General features: G+C 39.0%; 2 protein-coding genes across 10 annotated transcripts in view; one reads left to right on the forward strand and one right to left on the reverse strand.

Annotated features, from left to right (window-relative positions):
- Nucleotides 1-10,331, forward strand: part of SHTN1 (shootin 1) — a 68,238-nt gene extending 57,907 nt beyond the window's left edge. For all 3 annotated transcript variants that reach the window (XM_079976703.1, XM_079976705.1, XM_079976704.1), the window contains exon 17: nucleotides 5,342-10,331. In XM_079976703.1, coding sequence (XP_079832829.1) covers nucleotides 5,342-5,546 — 205 coding nt within the window. In that variant the 3' untranslated portion in view covers nucleotides 5,547-10,331. The remainder of the gene's footprint in view (nucleotides 1-5,341) is intronic.
- ENO4 (enolase 4) overlaps nucleotides 9,290-20,463 on the reverse strand; it is a 28,924-nt gene continuing 17,750 nt past the window's right edge. For 4 of the 7 annotated variants that reach the window (XM_079976707.1, XM_079976708.1, XM_079976712.1 and 1 more), the window contains exons 9-14: nucleotides 18,731-18,898; nucleotides 18,328-18,453; nucleotides 15,336-15,525; nucleotides 14,493-14,560; nucleotides 13,365-13,482; nucleotides 9,290-11,707 (exon numbers count right to left, since the gene is read on the reverse strand). In XM_079976707.1, coding sequence (XP_079832833.1) covers nucleotides 11,595-11,707; nucleotides 13,365-13,482; nucleotides 14,493-14,560; nucleotides 15,336-15,525; nucleotides 18,328-18,453; nucleotides 18,731-18,898 — 783 coding nt within the window. In that variant the 3' untranslated portion in view covers nucleotides 9,290-11,594. The remainder of the gene's footprint in view (nucleotides 11,708-13,364; nucleotides 13,483-14,492; nucleotides 14,561-15,335; nucleotides 15,526-18,327; nucleotides 18,454-18,730; nucleotides 18,899-20,463) is intronic. The other 3 variants (XR_013839081.1, XM_079976709.1, XM_079976711.1) reach the window with 3 other exon arrangements.

Raw genomic sequence — 20,463 nt, forward strand, 5'->3', positions numbered from 1 at the left:
GCTGACCAGTTTAAACGGGCCAGTGTGTTAAACATAGCATATAGTTTGGCTGTTAGATATAAACTTCAGAAGGCTTATTTCTAATTCATTGTGACTAAAATATACAAAGAAGCAGCAAAGGCTAAAGGAACTACCATGTTTAATGGCAAATTTGTGCTACTTATGTATACTTAAGCCAAAGAAGAGCAGTTGGATTAATATGTTACAGCATGGAATTGCAGCATGGAGTTGATTAAAGAGCAGCATGCTATAATTTCAGAAAGGCTGTGGTGAAGTCAAACAACTTTTATTAGTACTACTTCTGTGAGAAGGACAGTGGGTTAAAGTTGCACCAGAACAGATTTAGCGTTCATTGTAACAAATATTGTAAGAGTACTTGGTCTGTTGTCCCAACAGCTTGTACGATCTTCTCCTGGGTGTTTTTCCAAGAAAGACCAGATTAGTGTTGTTGCATGTTGCTGTCATCATATTACTTCAAAGCCTTGGGGGGGGGAGGCATTTCAGAAATTGTCAACTGCTTTGTAAACAACAACAGGAATGAACAAATCATGTGCCGTGTCATTGTATTCCTCCAACAGCCTTATTTAGTGTTCTTGCAATTTGCTCTATTTTTCAGTGCCTAAAAAAACTTGTAATGCTTTTGCACTGATTTTGACAGCCTGGAAGAAACTGGTGGTTATCCTGGTTGTTGTTATATTATAAAAAGAAGGCTAAAAGATACAGTTTGCAGTTGAAGAGAAGAGTTAAGACATTTCCCAGTTGATTTATGCATCCCACAGCATGAGCACTGCAAGTTTAGGTGCCTGCCTTAACTTTCACACCTCATAAGCAGCCAAACAGTCTTGTCCAATTCTGCTTGTTTACAGCTTAACCGCTGCAAATCCATGGTTTCTCTTTTGGTCTTTTGGCCACAATGTGTTTCCACCTACATGCTGAGAACACTGAATGAAGCCCTCCTTTTGTACTGACCACCCTACCTTTCCATTATGCTTTCATTTAGGTTAGAGAGAAAGCTTATGTAAGTAAATTGCATATTTTGAGGGGAGAACAAAGTTGGTTGATGGAGGATGCAAAAGAAGGAGGCAAGACTTGAGGGAGATGGGCACTGGAACATGTATCTGTTTCATAACAAGGTGACATGCAAGTCAGTAAAGGAAGAGATCTGTTAAACCACACACACTCTTTTGCAACAGGTTGGCACTATTTCAAAATAAATGAATATTTCAAAATAAATAAATTCAATTTTTGGAAATTAAAAGTAAAGTAAGTCTGCTAGTCTTATATGTTCAGATATCCACTATCATTTATTTACAGTCCACTGTCCACTAACTCAAAGTCACAGAAAGTGAAATACTTTTAAAAAGAAAGAAAGAAATCAGAAAACAGTCACAGAACATCTTAGGGAGAATTGTATTGGCTTGAATAGTTACTTAGCTATTTTTTCATTCATACACAAGATTGAATTTTGCAGCTTAAGATAAGCTTTGCATGAGGTTTGCTGTCAGTATTAAGAATTTATCATTAAAGTCCGCTGTACATTTGAACCCAGCTCCCATGCTCAACTCAAGTTGCAGCGGAAGTGGTTTAGGGATGAAAGACCAAGAGAAAATACCAGTGGATGGAGGCTAAGTTGTGTATAATACGTGAGACCTAATCCAATTGTTCTCTGCAAAATTAAACACAGCAGGAGTTTCATTTAGGCAGTTTCTTCAGAGAAACTAGGTGCTAATTTTGTTCAGTGTGGAACAGTTCCTGACGTTCCTGTGGTGTATGTACATGGACGGGAAAGTTGCTGTATCTTGCTCTTCCAACCTTCCCCCTACCCCCTTCCTTTTACTTAGTACGTTCTCTGCACTTAGTAAACATTTCCATGTAGTAGAGGACTCGGTTAACAGAAGAAGCCACATATTGGGTAAGGTTTAATCTGATGATTTTATACAATTAAAGGATTTTCTCTTTCCCTCAGCTGTAATCTTAGCACCACTGAATTGTCTACTGGCACTGCAGGAAACAGCTCAGCCTTAGAGAGAGTCAACTACAAAGGTTTTCTGTGTGCAGTTTGTGCATGGGCAATTAAGCTTGAACAACAAATTGGAAAGAACAACAGGATGTGCTGGAAGTTGAGAATCTTCTTCCTTAAAAGATTGATGCCTTGTGGATGGCGAAAGAAGGGTGCATAGATACATCAGAAACATGCTTGAAAACTGAGCAGTTTCAGCATCTTCTAACTGCTTTTTATTGCATGCCATATAATGGCTAGAAGAAATCCTAAGAATATTTCTTAAAAATGAGATCTAGCACAAGGTCTCCAATGTTGTGTCCCCATTCATATCCACCTTTCTATGCTGCAGGAGCCCTTAGCATTTCTGCTTAGTATTTTGTTTATGTATCCAATGTGTTGTATAAGTACTGCTCAATGAGATTACTCCCAGGTAACCCAGGAGCCTGTTACTTCAAACAGTAATACCCTGATGGTTTGTAATTAGTACTAAGGATAGAACTCTATGGGTCTGACCCAGGGGGTCTAGCTGGTGCAAAATGTTGTGGCTAGACTGCTGGTGGGGACAGACTATGACCAGCACATAGTTCCAGTACTCAAAAGTCTGCACTGGTTGCCAGTATGCTACCAGACCAGGTTACAAGGCCATTAACAGTTTGGGTCCAAGGTGCCTCAAGGACTTCCTGATCCCCAATGCCCCTGTCCAATCATGGAGGTCTTTTGGGGAGGAGGTCTTTGAGGGAGTCACTGATAGTGGTCTTCCATGGCTCAGATGCATGATTCATATTCACCAGGAGCAATGTGTTTTAATAATTCCAAGGTGACAAATTAGTTTCTAGTTCCCTTTGTAGGATTGGAATTAATGCAGTCTGGAGGCTTTACATTCAATGGAGATATCCCATAAACTTCAGATAGAGAACGTTGCTCTAGACTCTACAGCAAGATATGACAGTGTTTCCGTTACTTCTACAAATTATAAAGGCCATTTGTCAGACTGGTATGTATTTTGGATAATCGTTTCATTTTTTTAAGGTTTCAGTTTCAGATTGTAGTAAAGCAAATGCTGCATCAAAACCAAGAGGATTTGAGTATGATGGGATGCCACATGAAAGGCTGTATAAAAATACCTAAATAAATCAAGTTTCAATGGGAGATCAAAAAATCTAAGGCACACATATTCCTTAGCTTATGCTGTTGTGTTTGCTGTTTGGATTAATACTTTTTGTTTGCATGAAAATGGTGAACAGGTGACCTATAACCCTGACGCTCATGCGGAGTACTGTCCTATCACTTTTCCTTTTCACGTTTAATGATTTGTGTTATCTTTTGTGATGTATAAGTCATTGCACTGAGAGTGGCAGCAGGTGTTTGAAATTGTTGACTGATAGCAGTTATTATTAGAATGTTTGTCTGAGCTTACACAATAAAAACCCAAGCTGTTACTGTTTATCTTTTTAATTATGTCTTTAGTTCTTAATTCAAAGGTTAATAGCATTTAGCTGATGTTTAAAATCTGGACTGAGTGCTGCTGCCATTACATAAACAGGAGACTATATCCAACCTTTCTTCAAAAAAAAGTTCGCTTTCTTCCTGCACAACTATTAATTTGCATATTGACTTTCAGAACCGTGTTATCAATAGAGTTTGCACAGAGCTAGAAGTTAAGACTCTCAGTCACTTCATATCTGCCTTTACAAGTACTAGTTAAACACTATGCCATACAAACTGGTTTATAGATAAAAAAATGCCTGAGTGATCCTTCATGGCAGTACAGCGCAGACTTATTTTTTCTCCTCCCAACTGCCCTCCCCACAAAAATAGTCTGCACAGATAGCATTTTAAAAAATCAGTTTCATTTCAACTGAAACTTATTCCAGAGCAGAAGAGCAAAGTTTCACCAATGCCGCTGAGATTTTTCTGGTCTGAAGTAAGGGCTGAGTGCAATCCCACTATGATCTGCTCCTGTATAAATTGTGTTCAGAACAATAAAGTACCACTGACAGTTACAATACAGCTGAGCGGATTGTACTCTTTTATACAGAATTCAAAAATCTGTTTTGCACTGTGTCGTTAAGCTGTGCCAAATTTCAGCTCAGGATACAGTGTGGTAAGTCAGCAGTAAACACTTGAGAGAGATTTTATGGTTTTTAACAATAATATTGCACCGTAAATAACAGCAGTTGTGTAAAAAGGGGACTTGGAGGCGGAGATGCACCGAAGGAACCCTGAGCAGCAATTTCTTATTTTGTGCTAGTACATAATCACTGGGTTTTGCCATTAAACTGTGTTATAGTGACAGACTTTAATCTCCCATTTTTCTGTCCTCAAAGGTGATAAATATGATTGCTCTGTTATCCTTTTTTATTATTGTAAATGACACAGGCTTCACACTCTTTGGCAGTGCATCAGCCGTTGGATTGCTGCCATCCACTAATGCAGGCCCCCTGTGGAGATCCCAATGAAGAATTATACTCTGATTCACCAGATTGTGTTAAATAGTCCAGCTGTTGAGATTTTGAAAGATGGTTACCTCTAAAGTGATTTATTTTTTTAAAGACCTTGGCATTTATGGCTTTGACCATTTTGATAGTGTTGGGGCAATCAGCTTTTCAGAGGTAGCATTTTCTAAAATAACTCTTCTTGTTGTTTGTCACTTCCAAAGTTTCATTCACGGTGATGTTAAGGGGGGCGGGGACCTGTTCCACTTTCAGCAAAAAACCAAAATAAGCACCAGTCAGAATCTGCATAAAATAAGACTTTGGGATTTGAATAATGACCAAATGGACTTGCCAAATGGATCGGCTAGAGCCAGGTTCTGAATTAGTTAGTCTCAAGTTCCAGTGTTTGGTGTGATTGTGGTGTATATAATTTGAAGTATGAAGATCACAGAGGAAGAACAAGGTTTTGCTGTTCTAAAGTAGCAATTTATTGCTGAAGAAATCTGGCACCTGAACATAAAATTCTGCAAGGATGACAATTTGTTATTTCTGTGATCTGGCTTTCTTTCTTTAAAACTGTAGGGCTTTACGGCTTTCCCGTCAAATCAAATACAAAACAGTTGAAATGGCAGCATTTCTATTTCACCTTGCCCTTGCTGAGTTACCTTCCTTCCTGAACAATTGCCCAAACTGCTCCAATAATAATTGGGCCAATCACATCAATTTCGTTCTCCCCAAAGGATTCTTCTTGTTCTTTCCAATACTTATAGCTTCTTGGCAGCTACCATATTCTGCCCTCAAAATAGCCAAATAATCTGTACTTAGTGCTTTTGAAGTTGGGATGCAAGCCAGTTAGTATGTTAATGATTTGTTCCTATATTTACATGTTGCTTTGTGCTTCCAGGTCATCAACCAACATGGGGCTTAAAAATAAGGCTGCTGGTACAGAAAAGGAAGCAGAATCCATGGTACTACTGAATCCTGAGAAAACCAAAGAGCACACGCCTGGACATCTGAATCAAGACAAGGGGACTGAAGGAAAAGGTCAACAGCTTCATAAAGATGCTAGCGTTGGGAAAACAAAAGAGACAGACAGCTCTCATTGCTAATTGATGTGCTAAAAGGCATTAACTTCTGGAAGTTCCTTTCAGTGAGCGTCAGTTGTTTCATTTGTTTGTACTGGGAAGGGCTTAATTCTGTAGGGTTGTATCCAATTTAGTTGTACTCAGAGTAGATCCTTTGGGTTGGATTCAGCTAAGTTGTTGCAGTAGCAAAAACCGTTGCAATAAGTCTTGCTGGCACAACAAGCACTTCTCCCGCTGTGTGCCCCCTGCTACCTCCCCAAATCTGCTCAGGTCAGGAAACCCCAAGAACAGCACAAGGGGAGATCATTCCATCTGGCAAGCAAAAATGCTTGCACTGGAACAATTTCCATAGTGCAGCCTGGAATTCTACACATTGAAATTAATAGGTATAAGTAACTTACGTCTATTAATTTCAATGGGACTACTTGGAGTAGTGCTTAACTGAATGCAACTCCTCCTAGTTTCTAATCATGTAACCATAATTGTTTATTGAAATGACCTTAAGTTATATACAATTTGACTTTCTCCTGTAGCAGCAGGGAAGTTTTTACTGAATTATCGTATTGGGTTTTTTTCTTAAATTATGCAGTACATCAAAATTTATTTTGATATTATTTTATATTGATTACTTGTTTAGGACTGAAAGCTCACCAAAACTGATAGATTGAGCTTTATTTAGGTAATCACAGAAATGCACTTCTACTGATAGATGCAGCCACAAATCAGTTTTAGAAAAGGAAAGATGAACATAACTCACCTTAATAAGAAAAGATATAAGTGAGCCTTTTGGCCATCTATGTAGTCTCTTCACACAAGCAATCCAACCAACCAGGAAGTCTTTCCTTAATTAACAGATCTGGTTAACAGATTTGGAACAAGCCAGGGTGTTGAGCCGCATTTTGATGTTGTTCATTGAGGATGTATGTGCAGCCAAAAGGCTTGTCCCAAATGTACTGGGGACTTCTCTGCAAGACTTATGAAATTTTGAGCTACCACCTGATTAAAAGGGTCTTCAGCTACAGTCTTGTGCATTCACTAGGCTGTAAGTCCCATTAAAAATAGTAGAACTGAGCACAAATGTTTAGAACTGCACTGTTAATTAATTGTATTGCTTTTAATAGATCACTGTTTGCATATATCTGCATATGCCGAAGAGGCACAATTTTTAAAAGAAAAGGTAGATTCTCTTGGTTATTAGGTTATATACAAATATGTTGTAGGAGATATCATCATAAAAGACACATTCCTCCTTCTGTTTCATGGGGAATGCCAATGGTGCTTTTTAAATGTTCTGTACTAAAATTAGTTATTTTTTAAGCTGTTCCCTAATTAGGGCACCATTTTCAGTCATTCAACAATGCAATTCTGTGCATGTCTACTCATAAGTTTTTCCATTGATTCATTGGGCTTTACTCCTAGGTAGGTGGCTACAGAATAACAGCCTTAAAAAAATGCACAAGAGTTTATGCAATTTCCATTCGTTTCAAAGAGGCTTCTACAGGAAAAGTCCCCAATGGATTCATACCCACATAGCTATACCTCAGTAGCCCAAACGAATTTTATATAAGGACTATTTTATCCATCTTACCCATAACAGCTGTACTTAGATACATTTGAAAAGCAAAAACTCAGTAGTTCTGCCTTATAACAGGATCTTGTCAGCAGTGTCCCCTTGAGTATTGTTTTGCTGTTGGCAGGATCAGTCAGAGAAGTTGGCAATAGCAAGCTGATGCTTCCAAGGCATGGCTTTCAATGCCACTGAATTCCTTATGGAAAAAAAGTAAATGAGGCCTGTTTCCTTTAAAATAATCTACCTGTTCAGACATCATACAATCCAGGTAGGTTTTGCACTGCTATCTATATAAATGGCTTAATTTCTCACCTAATTTCCTTTCAACTGATATTTAATAAATAATAATAATAATAGTTTTATTATTTATACCCTGCCCATCTGGCTGGGTTTCCCCAGCCACTCTTTCTTCATGCTTCTGCAAGCTTCATACTTAGCACCAAACCTGTCATTAATCCTGGTTCCATTTTCACTGCAGAGGGAACCTGGAATTCATTTTTATGCCTTAACATAAAATGGTCTGATTTTGCTTGGAAGCTGCTCCACGCAGAGGGCTCTTAATGTGTGGTGGTTCATCACGTAGACCGTAATTTCTACAAGAACCATCTGCCAGGGATGTTTTGTGCCATTTTAAGACAGGCAGCATAGTGAACTGGCTCATGCAAAGAACTGACCATACGGATGCTGTTTCATATGGATGCAGTTTCATGCAACTTCTGCTTGGTTGCCATTTTGTTGCTTAATTCTGTCCCCACCTGGCTTCATCTGTCTTCCTGAATGAAATAAAATAAATACTTGCTCAGGGAGGCAGACTAAAGCAGCACCCCAGTTCTAAGACAAGGAAGGCAAATCTGACCATGGTTTCACCAGTGGTACTCATACTATGTAAGGCACTTTTCGGCCATGGGCAGAAGCTGGCTAAAATCCTGAGTGTCATAGTTTTCAGTTATGAATCAAAATCATAGTTAACAGATGGACATTGAACATTGTTAAGAAACCCAGATTCATTGCATCTTTCAGTTCTTATAGTTCCTATATCCATAATGTTCAAAATGTTCTTATAGTTCCTATATCCATAATGTTGTTGGTAAAAGAAGGCCAACGCCCAAGCACCTCCTCATGTGTAGGGCCTCCATGCAGTTAGGACGCCCAAACAGCCAAGTGTCCAAAATACACAAAGCCTTACAGACAAGGGGGCGTGTTGCTCTTCCTGTGCAGACTGTGGCTGGGGTGCTGTTTTGGGGGTTTTGTTGGGGAGAGTTGTTGCTGTGGTCCTATCTTAGATCCTGTGATTTATGTGAAAATTGTTTGTCCTGCTTGTACATTTTAATATTTTCTTTATTGTTTATTACTCCTTTTGTTACATTTTTTCATGTTGTAAGGCGCCTTGAGTATGGTCAGAACTGTGGAAAGGCAGCATACAAATAAAATTATGTATGTTTGTCCTGACAACCACACTCAATGCACAGTTCTTAAAAATGCTCTGGTCTGTACTAGAGTATGCCTTACGCATGAGTAACATGTACATGGAGCTGCAGGCAGCTGAATCATTTCACAAGACCAAGTCTATAGAAATCTTGTATTGAGCTGACCTTCTCTTGAGGCTCCATATTTAATAAATGTAGGTATAGTATCTAGGATCAAGTATAGGTAGCAGCTTCTGTCTGTTTTAAAAGGCTTAAGAGCAGAGTAATAGAATCTCATATGGAGACCACCCAAATTCCTTTCTCCATTAATTCTCCATTAATAAACACTTGCATGTGCTGTTCTGCTTAAAGAATATTTACTTGTAAACCAACATGTACATGGCCACAAAGCACCAGCCTATATATCAGGCATGTCCAACCAGTAGATCATGATCTACCGGTAGATCCCTGGCTGATCCTGGTAGATTGCGAGATCATCCCCAAAAGCTCAACAGATCTGCAATCCTCCCCCCCAAAAAAGCTCAACAACTTTGGGCAACCCACCCACCCCCCCACCCCACGCACACTCCTCCACCCTCCAATGACAATGGGTAGATCACTGCCAGTTTTTTCTTTATACTAGGAGTATATCGCAGTCTCTTGGGAGTTGGACGTGCCTGCTATATATGTTGCAGTTCTTCAGTGAATCAGCATCAGGCTTCTTTTATTCTATTGTAAAATGACACCTGAAAACAATAACCTGTCAAAACATCATGGGGTTGTTGTTGTTGGGGTTTTTTTTAACTAGGTGAAATAGCTTACATAGCACAATTATGGCATCATTCATTTCCCAGTGAAGACAGTGACAAATGCGTTTTTTACACAGTTTTCACGTTTCCAAAATCAACATACTTTTTACACTACAGTGAACGGGTGCGGTCAGGACTTTCTCCTTTAAAAAACAAAAAACACTTGAGCAATTTAATGTTAGTTTGAAATTGGGTAGTAATGTTCTTGAATGCACTGTGAGATTTTAACGATAGGAGACAATGATCAGTAATTAGGATTAAATGATGAATGTGTTTGATTTGTTAGCTTGGCTTTATAGTAGTTGTTCAATGCTTATCTCCTAAAAAGCAAAATGAAAAGCTATAATCCTTACACACTTCCCTGGGAGAAAGCCCCACTGTCCGAGTCAGGGCCAGCCCTGCCATTAGGCACAGTGAAGCAGCAGTCTCTGGCAGATTTTGGATGCCATGAGAGGACAGCAAATAATTATTTAATTTATTATTGTGTTTTTACTCCCAGGAAGAGGTGGTTGTGGGATTTTCTGCCTCAGATGTCAAAGTAACTTGACCAGCCTAAGGTACATATGCACCATGACCAAAGGTGCACAATTTGCTTGCACTGCCTCAAGCAGCAAAATGTATTGGTCGAGACCTGCCCTAAGTAGATACATTTAGGATTGCATTGTTAGTGTGGTAACAGTGTGCGTAATTTTTATTTTTATTTTGCATGTTTGTTAAGCAAATAATGGGATCGATCTAATAAGTTAACTGTTTCATAAATATGGGGAAACATGTCCATTTGCTTTCCATGAACTTGCCCTTCAGTAGGTTTTGTTTCCTACTAATTGCTTTTGCACTTAGATATCAGTTTGATTACAATGAATTTCATATGACAATTTCTAAATGTATTTTTCCTTGAATTCTTACAGGAGAATATGCAAAAAAATGAAAAATGTATTTCTTTCTAGTTAAATTATTTGTTATACTATGATATAAATTATTTATCTTTTTAATGCTGCTTATTAAAAAAGGTTTTTGACTTTTTTCCCAGATATTGTGGCATTTTGTTGTTCTTTCCAGCTTTAAGACAGGGGTGGCCTGTTACATCAGTTTTTAGTCTGTCATGTAGCAAAACTGGTGACTGGCTGTAAGATACAGGAACCAAAGACGGGTCATTATGACAGACAGAGCCCCAGAAAAAGCACGGGGCTTGCAGACAGTAATGAAAGCCAGCCCAGTCAAGGTCATATGTATGTATGTATGAATGAAACTCTTTTGTATACAGGTTATATCATACCAATTAATATCCATGGAAGGAGTCAAATCAAAATATGCATTCTTTGTGTGCAAAGATAGAGGTCTTCTGTTGAATGGGAAGCATTTGCTGAGAAGGTTACTCATTGCATTTGGTTGCACAGCTGCATTTGAAAATGACCACTGTAGACTCCAGGGCTGGGACATGTTTTTCAGACAATGGGCAGTGGTGGTGGGTGGGGTTAGAGCCAAAAATGAGCAGAGTAATGGATGTGACTTTTGCCTTGTACAACAGGGTATATTCCTGCCACATCAGGCATGCAAAAGGCATTATAGTTCAAGCATATATAGTCAAGCCAGGCAAAAGCACTTGAGGGAGAGTACAGAGCAGGACTGGTGAGGAATGTGGCCTGGAAAGAGTCTCAAAGGCCAAATAAAGAGGCTTGGGTGGCCACATTCAGCTCTGAGTTAGTTTCCTCACCCCTGATCTATTCAAACTTTCAGAGAATTTTACTTCAGAGATATATAAACCTGAATTGTACTTTGACTGCTGACACTGTTAATGGAAAGGAAAATCAGCTTGGCAAAGTGATTTTTAAAATTGTGTGTGAAAATTAATGTCCTAGAACAAAATTATGGCAAACATTTTAAATTTATTATTATTATTATTATTATTATTATTATGCTTTGGAAAAAAGGACTCAAAAGTGAACACTGCTTTAAAAAACACATTCATAAATGGAGTAACAGACTAGTAAAGCATGCATTACTCATGGATTCTGTGGTCCTTCTGTCCTACACTGTTTCCCTGATTCAAACAGAGGGCTGTCATATCTTTATAGAACAAACAACTGTAAATTCCCATTAAGCTGTGTTAAAGGATGCATAGCAGAAATATAAACATTTTAAAGGAAAATAAAACCAAAGGACTGACTGTGTCATGCCAACTGTTGCCCCATTGTGGTAGTCCTGTAGGAACATGTTGTTGGCCTCAAAATGAAGAATTCAGGGGTCAGTTCTGGGCCAAAAAACGCCAAGTCTGAAACATCACTTTCTATGTAGCAGAGCGCTCTGTCCTTGCAGTAATATCAGTAGACTCAAGTTCTTCCTCCTCCTCCTCTTCTTCCTCTTCAGTATAATCAACAAATTCATGATCCTCTCTGTCACCTGAAATGGAATATTTGTATCCTGAGTATTTTTTTTAAAAAAGCATATATTTACAAAAGTCTTTCAGCAAAAGCAATGTGATTTAAAAGTGCTTAACTTTAGCAGGCATGTACCTATGGAGATTAAACTGGTATGGCTGGGATCCTGGACATACTTAACTAGGAGTACAGATGTAGAATTGTGCTGTTAAGTCACGTGCAGTGTAATGCCAGGCCTTCTTGCCTCACAGCTCACACTCGTAGCAAATACACTACACCGACTCTGTAGAAGCATAGACTGTTATTCCATTCGTAAACAATTCTATTCTACTACATCTGTGAATCTGTGAATACAGCATAGTTCTTTGCATACGTGCATTTAAACAAGCGACATCCAAGTTGTTTCAGGTCAATCTAGGAGATGGGAAGCATATGTACTCCTTGTTTATTCATCCAGCCCTCCTCATTCTGCTGAAGGAATGTGATCTTCAAACTCATGTTCCTTAGCTTATAAGAGAGGCTATGGAGTTATGCGCACATACACTCATTCCCTGTAATGGCTTGGCACAGTGCCTGTATCTGTGTGTATGCACAAAGAAAGAAAGCGGGAAAACCAGGCCTCGGCTATGCCATTTGGGGATTCCTGCATAGGGATTGTGCCCATAGATTTTGCACAGCCTAGGGAACAGCTGACAAGTATAAAATTTCAATGACATGCCATGGGAAATATACAAGGAAATACTGTTTTCATTTGGGTTGATGCCACTGGCAGAATGAACTGGAACATAGGAAGCTGTCATACACCATGCCCGATCATTTGTCCATGCAACTGCTCTTTCCAGGGTCTCAGGAAAAGACCTTTCCCATTACAGTGGTACCTCGGGATGCGAATGCGATCTATTCCGGAGCCCCGTTCGCATCCTGAATGGAACGTAAGACACGATGGCACATCTGCGAGTCGCGTTTTGCCGCTTCTGCGCATGTGCATGACGTCATTTTGAGCGTCTGCACATGCACAAGAGGCAAAACCCGGAAGTAACGTGCTCCGTTACTTCCGGGTTGCCGTGGAGCGCAACCCGAAAGCGCTCAACCTGAAGTACATTCAACCCGAGGTATGACTGTACGTGCTATCTCCTTTTAGTCAGACATGCCACAGATTGAACCTGGAACCTCTGGGTGCAAAGCCTTTGACCAATCTCCAAGCAGGTCCCTTACCAGGACTGCTAACAGATCTGATATTCAATATGAAGTTGCCATGTAGCTTTTTCACACAGCTATATTTCTGCATCTTTATATGGAATGCTACAGAACAATTTTCAAAGCATCATCTGCAACATGCCTGCCTCCAGCTAAAATTCTGTGTGAACAAAAAAAATCCCAATAACATTAAAAATGTTCTCCATTGGCCTTGAAGATTCCAACCAATTAATTCTGCTCATGAAAAGCTTGTTGTAGGCTGTGCCTAAAGGATGTCTTATTTTAACATTCAGGTAAACAGACAACTCATTATAAGGACAATGTACTTTGTGGCAAATGTCATCCTGTTTTCTGCAAGTACTTATTTATAGTCTTTTGATTCTCCTTCCCTCCTGCAGAGTGTTTTCAATCACTCCTTTTCCAATCTTTGTATTCTTATTCATTAAATACCAAAAACAATGTAAGAAAAGGTTTTTTTTTACCAAGTCTTCCATTCTTGCCGAGTTCTTCCTCTATTGCAAGAAGACGGTTGTATTTGGCGACCCTCTCGCCACGTGAAAGACCTCCCAACTTGATGAACCTAGTTCTCAGTCCAACAGCCTTAAACAAAAAAATTACCATTTTAAACCTCCAATGTTGAGGGGAAAAATGAATCCCTTTTCCTGCTATTTACATAACTTGGGTGCCTTAGAAGCAGACTTCAATTATGTAACATTCATATTTCCCATCTCTATGTGGAGGCCTACAATTCAGCATTTATGCTTGTGTTTGTAACACTGCCATATGCATGGCCGGAGCATTTATTCCACAGGACAGTGAGTGTGTACTGAAAATGTCCTTTGCTTTGTAATGCTGTGCTAAAATTTGGCTTCTGGTTAATTTTTTGCTTCCTACATGTAAACCCCATGACCTTCATGTAAACAGGTCATTGACTGGACTGCTGTAAGGTCATAGAGTAAGAGTCAGGCATGGCATTTTAACAAATACCTTGGCTACGATGAGTCAAAGGAAAAACTCTGCTAGGAGGGAATTTCATGCAAGCTCTAGCATTGGTGGGATAGGTAGGGAGAAAGAGCTATCCAAGCCAGAGAAGAGGAAAGGGAAACCACATTGAGCTGAGAGTCAAGAAAACAGTATAGTGCTGAAAGGAAGGGAACTGGAAGCTCAGGGGACAGCAGGAGGCAGGGTAGGGTGACTGGGAGGGGGTGGACTAAAATTCACACATTAATTTTAAATAAGTGGCCAATTTTTAGTGACATCCTCTATGCAATTATGCTTTAACACAAAGAGACTAACCTGAGTCCATTAAGACCTGTTATTCAAGAAATACTGTCAGTGCTCTATGTTTTGAATAATTTGCTTAACTTTTCCTTAAAATGTCAGCAAGAGACAATACATATTTTCACTGTGCTACCATTGCCCACTGTTGTGCATCTCCCCCCCCCCCCATAGTTCAAAGATTAACTCTCTTTAAAAGGCGACTCTCTCAAAAAAGCCAATTTTCTAAAAGGTTACCTGTGTTTCAACTACAGACAACATTTCTACTGCGGGCCATGTCAAGATAAAAAGCAGTATTTGAGCAATTGAACAGCTTTCGCTACTTTACTTGCCAGGTCTACAAGACTGTCATCAGAAGTCTCTCCATCTGGACTGCCTAAAATGGAAATGCGCTTTCGACCTGTATAGGATGGAAATGAAAACTGCTTTTTGTTTCTTTATTTCTCTATCCCGCCAAAAGACTATCAGTTTTCCATTGTTTGCCTTTGGCTATTACAATAGTTTTTTTCTTCTTTTTTTCTATGTCTTCTCTTGTTCTGTTAAATCCATGGTTCATAATCCATTTGAGTTTTGAGAATTTAAGCTCACTTATTTAAAAGGGCTTGAACTCATTTAACTCAGTGTTGGATTGTGGGCATTCTGTATAACAGCTGAAATACTTGCTCTGTCACTTTCTACAACTACTAATGACTGAACATATCATTTTGGTAGCATATTCAAGACAAAAGTGAGGCACTGAGGCATTTAATTTAATATAAACTTATACAAAATATAGCTGCAGATTAAAGAAGAAAGGGGGGAAACCACTTCTCTAGCTAGTATAAATTAAATTCTGAAGCTTAGAGTTCATTTATTTCAGCAGCTTTGTTACATTTTGAAAACTTGTAAAATGTCCATAGAAATATACAACAGGAACGATTCATATGAGAGATACGCCCTGTTACCCTAGCTCTATACAGCACTTTGAGCAGAACTGTATTCCAAGAATTCATTTAATATATTTTGAACATGAGCCCACAACTCTATTGTTGTGCCATGATGAGAGCCAATTATGTCTAATAAGCATTTCTAACACTGTCAATTACTGTATTTAAGTATAACATGTTACATCCTTTTACAGATCGTATAGGCAAACCTATAGTGTATACTTCATTTTAATTCTGTTCTTTCCTCACCATCTAAAAGCTGAGTTATTTTACAGAGGTCAGAAATTTTAGCTTCATTGGTATATTTTAGGACAAGACCACTGCATTTTGGTGTGTTGTGGTTCTCCATAAGTTTAGATACACTCTTGCACAATTCTTCTGCAAAAATATAGCATTTAGATCCCAACGTGTTGCGTAATGTGATCCACTGCTGGCAGTCCTATACAAATAGCAAAATAACGGATTAAGAATTTCAGAAGTTAATGCCAGAAACCAGATGGATACTCTGTATTTTCAGTATAAACTTCAGTATGTGCTGTTTTAGAGAAGACAAATGGGCCCCCACAACTAATACCTGTAACCCTACAAAAGTGCTTCTGTCCAAGGCTCTAACCTGCTTGGAATAGGAACCCAAAATATGCATTTTGGGGTTCCCATTCTTCCCTCGCTACCGCATATAGCTGGGACAGCCAACAAGGGACCCTCCAGATGTTGCTGGAGTTCAATTCCCATCAGCACCAGCCAATTGGTGAACGGTCAACCCTTCTAATCAGATATTTATCCCAGTTGGTAGTGGGTTTGAATTGAGTATGTGCTGTTTTTGTTTTAAACTATAAATATATATACTCGGTGTGTGTGTATCTTAAACATGATTTTACACATGTAACTGTTTTCTCTATGTTTTTATTATATTGCAAATCACTTCGTGAATAAAATAATTATAACAACCGCCATATATTTGATTGCTATACAGGAAGGTGGGATGTGAGGGTTCTCCAAAAGTCACACACCCTCTTTACACGCCAGGCCCTGCCCCCCACTGGCCCTGCTCTGTGCCCTTGAGGGATCTTGTTTTGCTGAAATGTATTCTTTAACTCTGATGTTTCTTGCAGGTCGGAGGATGGAAAGTATGTATATGTGTGCTGTGCATATAAACCGCTGAATTTTGTCAGACTGATACGGACCCAACCATACAAATGTTAAGTCATTGCTTCCCCCACTTTTGGCCCTGTTCACCCTTGGCACACAGTCCCTGGAAGGTTGCCCACGGGGACATGCAGCTCTCGGGCTGAAAAGCAGTCCCCATTTCTGCGTTGGACCTTTTCTTTTCCCTTTCCCACTTGGCTGGAAGGTGTATGGGAAGCTGCCTACAGACTAGCATAGCTATTACTGAGCAACAGCATGTTCCCATCCAACAAAGGTAGCAGCAAAGGCAGTCTCTGGCATTCAATGTAAACTCTGAATTCCCTCTTCAGACAATAAGAAAGGTAGTTTATCTCTAAGCCATCAACATTCTTTGTGGTACTGGAAGCTCACAGGACTATATTGTGCTATTTATTTAGCCATTTATTTTCCTTTCCTTTTCAATACCCAGAGAGGCATCAAGTAAACAGATGAATGTGGTAAAGCCATAGTCATCTTTGTTCCTAATAGGGGAAAAAAAACCCTGCCATCTTCCCTATATTTAAATTTGTTCTTGTTACATTTTTTTATACACAAAAGAGAACAATTTATTTTAAAACAATGCATTTTTATATGACAGTAAAGCAGAATTAATAGTTATATATTTAACCATATGTAATGTTTCCTGTTTCACATTTCCCCCCAATGTACTTCACAACACTTTATCCTTTTTTAAAAAAAAGTAAATGTGTTTATATTTATGTGTAACAGTTTTATTCCTATTGCAGTTTGCAACAGAAGGCTGATTTTTTTAAAAGAAATCAATAGAGTGAATTTTCCCGTCTCATTTAGGTCTAAAGGAAATCAATGTTATCCATTATGCTTTGTCTGCCAACATTTCCTTATCCATACCTCTACAACGGAAACTAGTATATTTTACCAATATTTTGCTAGTAATTCTAAAGCAGCAAGATATGTATTTCCATCCTCTCTCGTATGTCTCCACTATGATTTCTGAGAAAGACTGACAAAACATTTTCTCAGTATACAATCTGTATGCCATGGGCATGTACCGCTTCTTAATGGCTGCTCCACAATTACAGAATTCTCTCCTTTTGGAGACTTGCCAAAATCACAGCCTGATTGTCTTCCCAGAACTATTGTAAGACCTCTTAGTTTTGTCTGGATTTTAATGGCCTGCATTAAGAGGGGACTGGAGGCAGTTATATTGGGGAGTTCAGTCTTGCTCAGATATGAAAGCATTTATCCTATTTTATAGCAGTTAGCTGGCAACTAGACTGTCTGACAGTCCAATCGAGGATCAATATCACAAATTTAAAACTTTGAGCCTCTAAACTACTTGCCTATTCTTTGGCCATTTGGGCTCTGATGGCAATCTATGTTGTCATGTGACCTGAGATAGCTCAGCTGGTAGAGAACGAGACTTGTATCTATAAGCATATATCTATTAAATGTCTTAAGTCTACTGAGGTAGACTTAATTCAAGGTAATGGCATTGCCACTGATTTTTACTTTAATGTATTTATTTATTATAGTCACTTATAGCCCTCTTTTCAGGATACAAATCCTTCTAAGGTAGTTTACAACAAAACGCAAGTCAACAGTATATAGAGTTAAAATATCAAATAGTTGAACACAGAAATGTGGCAAATATTCTCGTCCTAGTTAATTGTGCTGCTGTATTTTGCAATCCTTCTCTGAAAATGAGACTAATATGATGCATGCATCTCATACATTTCATACAAACAGGCCCTCAGCCATCTAAAGTTTGATATCAATGGGAATTAAGCATTATAATGGAGCTTAAGTTACAACAAAATCCTATTCTTGTCTACTCAGACATATCCCGATACAGGATTGTCATCTTAGTCAAAATTCTGTCACATTGATTTCAGTAGGACTGAAGTGTGTCTAACTTTAATTGGATTGGGGCCACAATGCTGAGGAATGAAGCTCAGTGAAATTTTCTTTCCTCTATGACTTCCTCTTTTCGTACCCCTCCCAAAGTTTAAGCATGTTTTATGTGTTTCTTTTATTGTTGGGTTCTCCTCAAGGACAGTGATAAAAATACCAAAACAAAGAGAGAAAAAGCTCCTACCTCTTTCCTCAGTGGATCTATTAATGTCATAATAGATGGGAATTTACGAATTAGGTCCACATACACATCCACCATTTCATCAGGGCTCTTGAACGTTCCAAGTATCACTTCATATTTTCCCTTAGACTAAAATTAAAAATACTGAAAGGTAAAAATCACTATCAGAGTTGAAGGTGCTCACTTTTCTTTTTAATAGATAATGATAGGAATAAAGTACGATAATTAGAAACACTGAGGTGCCGCAAAGGAGCCACTGGTCTTTTGCGTGAATGAAATCTGTTGATAGGCTTCCTTCCCTTTACAGAGCCCACCCCCTTGATAGATCCCTTTTGGGGAGAGAGGAAGAGGTACTGAAAAAGACAAAAGAATGTTGAAAATAAAGATACAAAAAATTAATGCTTACACAGTCGATTAGTTCATGAGCAGCACAATTTATTCCCAAGTATACATCTATTCCTAGTTCCAAGGAAAGGTGTGTACAAGCAGACTGGATCAAAGCCAGAGGTTGTTCAAGACTTTCAAACCCTGTTACCAGGCAGCCTAAGTGAGACATCTTTTTAAGAACAGGAGACTGTAAATGAATTTAAAAACACTGGTATTAATTTCATATAGCCATGTACAAGAAGTGTTCTGCCAATCTCCGAATAAGACCCCCAAGCCCATCCCCTGCTGCATTATATAGGTACCATACTGTCCTACAACCTAACCAGATAGGATATTCTCTCCCTGTATAGCTATTTTATAATTCAGTTTATGACTGGATTATTATTTTGTATGTGCATCAACTGTATATAAATTATCAGCATCTACATGAAGGCAACCAGTTTCTTGCAGATGGCCTGGCTAATGTCCCCAGTTTCTATGAACAGAGGACACATAGAGATAACAATACTATTTCCAAGCATGCTGTTTCATACATTCAGATTTGACATACTTCCACAAAGTTGAAAAGGGAGAAAATAGAAATATATTGTAGTCCTTAGGCAATTAAACAAAAGAAACAGGATGAAACAACTCTGTTGCTTCCAAATGATGCAATATTCCTATGAAGTTTAATAAAATATGAAACGAAAGTAATGGACATAATTCACTTAAAATGAAGCATAATTAATCTGATTCAGTTGGAGAGATTTAACCATGTGCCGAACTCTTCCACTGAAGTCAATTTAAAAGTGGGAAATTTGTGCCAATGACAATAGAAACAGAAGCCATCTTGGCCCTAGAATGCAAACAATGTAACACTGAAGGTGTTGGCAGAATCCTACCAACACTAGGTGTTGTAAAATCCTACGCATATCAACCCAAAAGGCTGCAATTATATGCATGCTTATTTGTCTCATCCCCCAATCCTACTAAATCAGTTCTACGCGGGGCTGCCCTTGAAGCTGACCCAGAAACTCCAGCAGGTGCAGAATGCCGCGGCAAGGCTCCTTACGGGGTCCTTGCCACAGGATCACATTCATTGGCTCCCAGTGGAGTACAGGGTCAAGTTTAAGGTGCTGGTTTTTACCTTTAAAGCCCTATGCGGCCTAGGACCCTCATACCCACGGGACCGCTTCTCCTGGTATGCCCCGCGGAGAACCTTAAGGTCCACAAATAACAACACTCTGGAGGTTCCGAGCCGCAAGGTGGTTAGATTGGTCTCAACTAGGGCCAGGGCCTTTTCAGTACTGGCCCCGACTTGATGGAATGCTCTGCCACAAGAGACCTGGGCCCTGCGGGACTTGACACCTTTCCTCAGGGCCTGAAAGGCAGAGCTGTTCCACCTGGCCTTTGGTTTGGACTCAGTCTGACCCTTATGTTTCCCTCCCCTTATGATTTTGATTTATGGGCTACTACTAAAATGAGGCTGCATTTTAAATTGTATTTTAACCCGTATTTTAATTATTTTTGTTGTTGTTTTCTTTCCTATTACGTTTTATTGTAATTTTATTGGTGTTAGCTGCCCTGAGCCCGGTTCTGGCCAGGGAGGGCGGGGTATAAATTAAAATTTTATTATTGTTGTTGTTGTTGTTGTAAGAAAAGTCTATGTAATTATCAGTTATGTGCAAGTAAGTGCTACTTAGAGTAGACCCACTGGAATTAATAGTGCTAAGTTAGTCATGTTCATTCATTTCAGTGGGTCTAACTCAGAGC

The sequence above is a fragment of the Podarcis cretensis genome (assembly GCF_951804945.1).
Source record: "Podarcis cretensis genome assembly, chromosome: 5".
NCBI classification, from domain to species: Eukaryota; Metazoa; Chordata; class Lepidosauria; order Squamata; family Lacertidae; genus Podarcis; species Podarcis cretensis.